Source organism: Struthio camelus, chromosome 3, assembly GCF_040807025.1.
Source record: "Struthio camelus isolate bStrCam1 chromosome 3, bStrCam1.hap1, whole genome shotgun sequence".
Taxonomy (NCBI): Eukaryota; Metazoa; Chordata; class Aves; order Struthioniformes; family Struthionidae; genus Struthio; species Struthio camelus.
In genome coordinates this window covers 80,165,147-80,171,667 of record NC_090944.1, presented here as the reverse complement: position 1 = coordinate 80,171,667, position 6,521 = coordinate 80,165,147, and the positions used below count along the sequence as shown (strand labels likewise).

Here is a 6,521-nt window from a genome sequence, read left to right as displayed (position 1 = left end):
CCTTTTCTTTCCTTTCCTTTTCTTTCCTTTCTTCTTTCCTTATTTTTCCTTTTTTCCTTCTTTTTGCCTTTCCTTTTTCTCTTTCCTTATTTTCTTTCCATTTCACGTGCCTGCTTATCTCTTCTCTTTCCTTTTTCTTTCCCTTTTTGCTCTTCCTTTTCTCTCTTTTCCCCTTCCTTATGTTCCCTTTTCTTCTACTTTCCTTTTTTCTCTCTTCTTTTCTCTCTTCCTTTTTTGCCTCCCTTTTTTCTTTCCTTTCTTCATCTTCCTCCTCTTTCCTCTTGCACTTTCCCTTTTTCTATTTCCTCTTCTTTCTCTTCCTCTGCTTTTTTCTTCTCCTTTTTCTCTTTATTTTGTTTCTCTTTTTCCTAGTCCCCTTCTTCTCTTTCCTTTTGCCTTTTTATATCTTCTTACTTTTCCCCCCCATCCTTTCTCCCTCTCATCTTTGCTTTCACCCCGTTGCTGGGCTCTGCTTTAATTTTCTCCTTAGTTCTCCTTCCATCTAGTCTCTTTTTTTTTCTCCTCCTTCTTTTTCTTTCATTTTCTCTTTTTTCTCACCCTTTTCTAGTTCATCCTTTTTTCTCCTTTTTCTGCTTGCCTTTTCCTTTTCTCATTTTTTTGGAATTTCTTCTTTTCCTCTGTTTTTTGCTCTTTCCTTTTTCATTTTTTTTTGGTGTGAATTTTTCTCTTTCCCTTTTCCCCTTTTCCTTTTCCTTTTCTTTTAGTCTCCTTTGGTTTTCTCCATTTTCTTTTCTCATTCCTTTTCTTCTCTTTTTATCTTACCTCATTTCTCTTTCCTTTTTGAGCTCCTTTTTCTCTCTTTCCAGGCTTTCTCTTGCCTTTTTGCTTTCCTCTTTTCTATTTTTCTCTTCTTCTCTTTCAACTTTTTCTCTTCTCCTTTTTTCTCATCCCTTCTTCTCTTTCCTTAACTCTCTGTCTTATTTGCTTTCCTTTCTGCTCTTGCCTCCCTTCTTGCCCTTTTCTCTTTTTTCTCTTCCTGTATTTTCTTTCCTTGCTTCTCTTGACTTTCACATATTTTTCTCTTTTCCTGCTCTCCATTTTCTCTTTCCTTTTTCTCTTTCCTTTTTTCTTTCTCTTTTTTCTTATTCCTTTTCCCGTTTCTTCTTCCTTTCCTGGTTTCTCTTTTCTCTTTTTCTGTCCTTTTTTCTTTCCTTTTCTCTCTCCCTTTTTTCTTTTTCCCTTTTTCCTTTCCTTTTTCTTCGCATTCCTTCCCTTTTCATTCCTTTCTTCTTCTTTCCATCCTTTTTTCACTCCATCTTGGCTCGTTCCTTTTTCTCTTTCCTTTCTCTTTCCTTTCTCTTTTCTGATGTTCTCTTTGTTCCTTCTCTTTCTTTTTTCTCTGTCCTATTCCTCTCCTTGCTTCCTCCTCTCTCCCCTTCTTGCCGCTTCCCTCCCTTTACAACCTAGGTCCAGGTTTAGCTGTTTGGACCAGGAATCCAGACTCCCTGCAGCTTGTTAAGTCTTTGTGGCTCCTACAAACCAGCCGGAAGCTACTGATCCTTTCCCCTCAGCCTGTCCCGTGTCTTAGGCCAAAAGCAGTTCTTGCCTGGCCAGCCACTTCTTCCTCGACAGGTCTGCCCGCGACGACCCTGTGGGGCTCTGGTGGCTCCCGCCCCAGGCCCAGCCTGCGCTAGTGAGGCCTGGTGACTGGTCAGAGGGTCCTGTTGGCCCGCAAGCAGGAAGAGGCAAAGGCAGCAGGTCCCAGGGGCATTATGGAGGGGCCCTGGGAAGCAGGACGGGAGAGCTCCGGGGAGCAGCTGGAGGGCCTTGCGGCTGCAGAGCCACCGCCTAATAGTTCCGGCATGACGGCAGGTGGTTTTTCCAGGGCCGCCTTCTCTGAGCTCAGCTCCTGCTGCCCGACAGCAGCATTGCCCGCACTTCTGGTGCCTTGCTGGTGCCTTGTGCTGTTTGTGGAGCACTCCCGCAAGGACAGGGCTGGCTCCGAGTAGCTCCTGCCCATCGTGCTGGGATGGTTTTTCCCCGGAGGCAGTGGAGGGGCAGAGCTGCACGTTGCGTACGTCCTGCTCCTGCTGGGGCTTCTGCCTCGGGGCTGCTGCTGCTGCTGCCTCTCAGAGGGGGCAGGGCCGCATCCCTCTTGGGGCTCGCGGCTCTCGTGGGCACAAGCGTCCTGCCGAGCAGCACCTGGGTGGCCTGTGGGGAGAAAGAGCCTCTCAGCTAGTGTTTGCTGGCCCTCTGAAGGGAAAAGGAGACTTTCCCGGTGGGACCAGGCAGCCCGGCCAGATGGCGAGGTGCAACCTTAGCACCTGTGGGCCTGAGGAGCAGTTCAGGAGACACAAGGACCCGCGGGCACAATATCCTGCACGGGGCAGAGTGCAGTTCTAGGCCATAGCGAGCAACGCAGAGAAGAGCAGAGCTGTACGGATGTTTAAGCTCTCTCTGGGATGCCTTTTGTTGAGCTCAGGCTTGTCGTTCTGAACTCCTGGGAAGTGATGCGGCCGGCAAGCACTGCCAGGAGGTATGGCACCCCCTGCACCTGTCTGCATTGCCACCGATGTCTTCCCGTATGCAGCTCAAGAACTGGCACCAGCAGCCCTGTGCAGGGCCGGTCCTCGGTGCATCCTCCTACCTGCAGAGCCGCCTGTGTGCTCAGGGGCCTCCTCGGCCGAGGGGCTGCCAGGCAAGGCCGTGTCCTCGCCAAATATTGCCGCGCAGTTCTCAATGAGGAACTCCACCAGCATCGTCACCTGCCCACAAAAAACCAGGGATGTCAGCGCAAGGGGCTGGAAAGGTGCTCAGCAGTCTTTCCCAAGCCTCACTGGGGTTTCTGTTCCAAAAGCTGCACCTCGCTGGCTGCAGCTCCCCTATGAGATTTGCCTGTCCCGTTGCGGAGAGCCCCGCTGCGGGGCGCCCCCGGTGCTCCCAGGCGCTGCTTCCTTGAGCTTTTGCAATGGCCGTGGGATCGGTGGGGATGGCTCGGGTGTGGCCCGAAGCGGGGAGCCAGCTGGTGAGGCCAGCATACCTTGTCGTTCATCTCCTTCTGCACTTGCAGCGGGAGCGCGCTCTCGGTGCCAGGGCTCAGCATGCTGGGCCCAACGCAGATGGCCAAGTTGCTGGAGTCCATCTTGTTGGTCTCTGCGTTTTGGCTGATGCGGTGGAGCAGAGCGAGCAAGGGCTTGAGCAAGAGGACGTTTGGCCTGGGCAGTTTGGCAGCCACCCTAAGTGGACACAAACAACACGTGCCATGAATCTGGGGGCCAGTGGCCGCTGCGGCTTCTGTGAGCAAGCCTCAAGCAAAGGCCCGCAAATGGTGCGTCCTGCAAAGAGAGCAACGCCTGTGCTTGGCCCGGCCTCTGCCACCCCCTGCATACCGCTGGCCCGGGCTACACCACTTACTCTTTCAGTTCTTCAATCTTTTCCTGCCTGCTGGGCTTCTCCAGAGCCAGCATCCAGCTCTCGTACAGGGCTGCCGACAGCAGTTGGGAGGGGATATTTCGGAGGAAGTCCTGCAAGGCCAAGATACAGAGAGGAGGCTTTGGACATCAGCCCTGAGCCCAGGGGGAGCATCCCCGGCGCTCGGGCTCTAGCGCCTAGCAGCCTCTAGCCCACCCAGAAATGGCAGGCTTCCTCCCGGAGGAGGGTGCTGGCGAGGAGCAGGGGCAGGAGGAGGAGGAGGAAGTGAGTTTCGCGTGGGCAGGCAGGGAAGCCGTGGCCGAGCAAGGGGAAGCGAGAAGCAGGCGGAAAACACAAATGCCAAACTTTCCCGGGGCTGGGAAAACATGTTGCTTGGCTTGGCTATGCTTTCGGCTCGGAGCGCCCCCTGGGCCCGTGCAGGTTCCCAAGGTGCTCTCACAGCTGCAAGTCAGAAGAATTCACCTTCAAGACTACCGCCAAGAGGTGCACAGGTCTGCCTGCCAAGTCAACGGTGCCTCCCTTGTTGAGCTCCTCCTTCAAGTCGCGGCGGGCTTTCTCATTTGCAGCCTTGCGGAATACCCCCTCAGTGCCAGGGCCTTCCCTGTGCAATATGGCCAGCAGATCCTGCGGGAAAAAGCAGAGAGGGGTGGGAGAAGGGTCACGCGGGTGCAGAACGGCCCTTTAGCCTTAGGGCAGGCTCTCTTTGGAGACAGAAGCAAGCCTTTGCCTGGCAGGCACGCTCTGCTTTGCCTGCGTTCGCATCCGGTTCTCCCTGCACGAAGATTAGCCTGCGAGTAACCTGGCTGTCCCCCAAGCCACCCTCCCGACCACGGTTTTCAGGGAAAGACAGAAATCCCGGGCTGTTTCTGCTGCTGAGAGCTTCCTTGCAGTGACTTCTGCAAGGCCACCAACATGCCCCCTCAGGAGCCGATCTGCTTCTCCTCCTCCTGCTCCGGCGTTGTCTCCATTCCCGAGTTACTTCCCGCGGCAGCTGTGTGAGCTGCACAAAGCCGCGGTCCTGACCCCCTTGACTTGCGCAATGGGATGCGAACTTGAGGCCTTGCCAGTGAGAAGTGAGTGTGGACCCGCTGTCTGCTGAGAGCCCCAGCCCGAGCGCTGAGGATGCTGCCTCGCACGAGAAGCCGGCAGCAGCACAGTTGTGTGGCCAGGCTGCCTTACCTGCAGTGCCTGGGGAAGGGTCTCCTCTGTGCCGCAAAGAGTAGCCAGAGGCTGGCCAAAGAGAGGGCTCTGGAGGCCAGAGTCCGGCTGCCCTGGGCAGTCCCCACCAGCCGAGGGTCGCCTCCCAGCAAACGGCCATGGGATCAACCGCTTGCTCTTCTTCGCCCCCTGTGCTGCAAGCAAGCGGAAAGCTAAAGTCAGGCGACAAAAGCAGGGGCCGAGAGCTCTGCTGCCTGCTGTGTGCGTGCAGTGCCGTGTGATGCAAGGCGGATGTGTTTGCTTGGGCAGCTTGCAGTGGCTGCGGTTCTGGCTGTGCCCGGGGAGCATGCCCCCGTCCCAGTGCTGGCCAGAGGGGCAGAGGGGCTCCTGCTTTTCAGCCGCTGTCGAGCGCTATGTGGGACGGTGGCACCTCAGTTTCTCTTGCCAACTCACCAGGCGAGTGGCAAACCTCCTCCTGTGCAGCCGATGAGGCCCAGGCAGGGCACTGCTCGGTGCCGGCCTGCAAGAAACGGGTTCGGGTTACAGAACTGCCCTGCAGCAGCCAGGGCCACCAGGGAGCTGCTTCAGCCATGCCGAAACAAGTGCGCGGCTCCAGGGAAAATCCCCCGGTCGTCCGACACCTGCGCAGGAGACGCTTGGTGCAGCAGAGGCCCTGCCTCTCTGCCCGACACAGGTGCTGGTGGCAAAGGCTTGTAGCAGGCGCAGCCCCACAGCAGGCGCCCGCAGGGGACCCGGGGGCCCAGGCTGCCCTGCCGCGCTCCCCCAACCCGGGGAGCTGCTCCCCGGCAGCCCCACGCGGCAGCCGCCAGTGTCGCGAGGGCTTCGGGCCCTGCCACGTCCCCTCCCGAAACTCAGACGCCTCCCGCCAGCCCCCAGCAAGGGCCCTGCGGGAGAGGGAGCCCCTGCTCACCTCCGCCGAAACCAAGGCCTCAACGGTGCGGGCCGTCAGCGACCCCGCCTGGGCAAGAGAGCAAAGAGGCAACGTGAGCAGCTGGTGGCGGGGGCTGTTCCCCAAAGCCCCGTGGCGCTCGGGGGGCAGCGCAGAGCCCCGGGACACTTACGGCGCCCTGGGAGCCGACGGCCGTGGCGAGGAGCCGAAGGGAGGCGAGTCGGGTGACGCGCGTCTCCGGGGCTCCTGGGCTCGGCCTGGGCACAGGGCAGGGGCAAGGACACAGCTCCGTCACAGCCAGCCCCTCTGCTGGCTGCCCGGGCCCAGCCCCGCGCGCCCGCGCCACCCTGGCGCAGGAGCCCTGCGGCCTCCGGGCCTCTTCCCCGCGGGAAGGGGCAGCGGCAGCTCGGGCTCCCCAGGCGTGCAAGCAAGGAGCCGTGGGGCCAGCTGCAGGCCGGTGCTGTTGGTTTGCCGGCGCAAGGCGAAGCACCTCCCGCCGCTCTGCCCAGCAGCGGCCCCGCGCAGGGGGTGTCCCTGTGCCCCACCTCGCCTGCTGCTTTCTTGCTGCCCTGCAGCTCTGCACCACCCGCAGCCTTGCCGCCGCAGGCGGGCTGCGTTCCCGGCCAGGGCTCACCTGAGGATGGCGTTGAGCCACTGCTCCTTCACCTCCTGCGACCTGCAGCAAAAAGGAGAAGCAGCCTCAGAGCCTGCTGCTGCTCCTGCTGCACAGAGGCCCCAGACACAGCTCGCCCGCTTGGCACCGCTCCACACGGCCAGACCCCACAGCCCGCGGGCGGTACGCCCCCGCAGCGTGCCTGGGCTGAGCAGAGCTGCAGGGAGGTGGCGGGGGCCGGTGGCTGGTGGCCACCTGGAGCTGCCAGGGGCTGCGTCTGAAACCCAAGCGGGCCTCTACTCTCTCTCCCCACAGCCTGCCTTGAGCTCCAGCAAGCCCGGAGAGGACTGCAGGCGAGCACGGTGCCCTGCACCCCAGAACAGCCCGGCGCGTGTGCCCGGGACTCACCGGAAAGTGACCACGCACAGGTCGGTGGGCCAGACGAGC

General features: G+C 58.7%; 1 protein-coding gene across 1 annotated transcript; it reads right to left on the bottom strand.

Annotated features, from left to right (window-relative positions):
* Positions 1 to 2,794: 2,794 nt before the first annotated feature.
* LOC138066613 (T-cell activation Rho GTPase-activating protein-like) lies at positions 2,795 to 4,899 on the bottom strand. Its single transcript, XM_068936501.1, has 4 exons — positions 4,573 to 4,899; positions 3,856 to 4,017; positions 3,376 to 3,485; positions 2,795 to 3,197 (listed from the first exon to the last, which is right to left on the bottom strand). Exons 1-4 carry the CDS (start codon positions 4,897 to 4,899, stop codon positions 2,795 to 2,797), a joined length of 1,002 nt encoding a protein of 333 aa, XP_068792602.1.
* Between the last annotated feature and the right edge of the window lie 1,622 nt (positions 4,900 to 6,521).

Excerpts from the sequence above, each read along its gene's own strand:
- LOC138066613 (XM_068936501.1), bottom strand. The coding sequence starts at position 4,899 with ATGCTCCCCGGGCACAGCCAGAACCGCAGCCACTGCAAGCTGCCCAAG. Across the intron at positions 4,018-4,572 it reads CCCTTCCCCAGGCACTGCAG|GATCTGCTGGCCATATTGCA; the intron begins GTAAGGCAGCCT and ends TTTTTCCCGCAG. Across the intron at positions 3,198-3,375 it reads AAGATTGAAGAACTGAAAGA|GGTGGCTGCCAAACTGCCCA; the intron begins GTAAGTGGTGTA and ends GTGTCCACTTAG.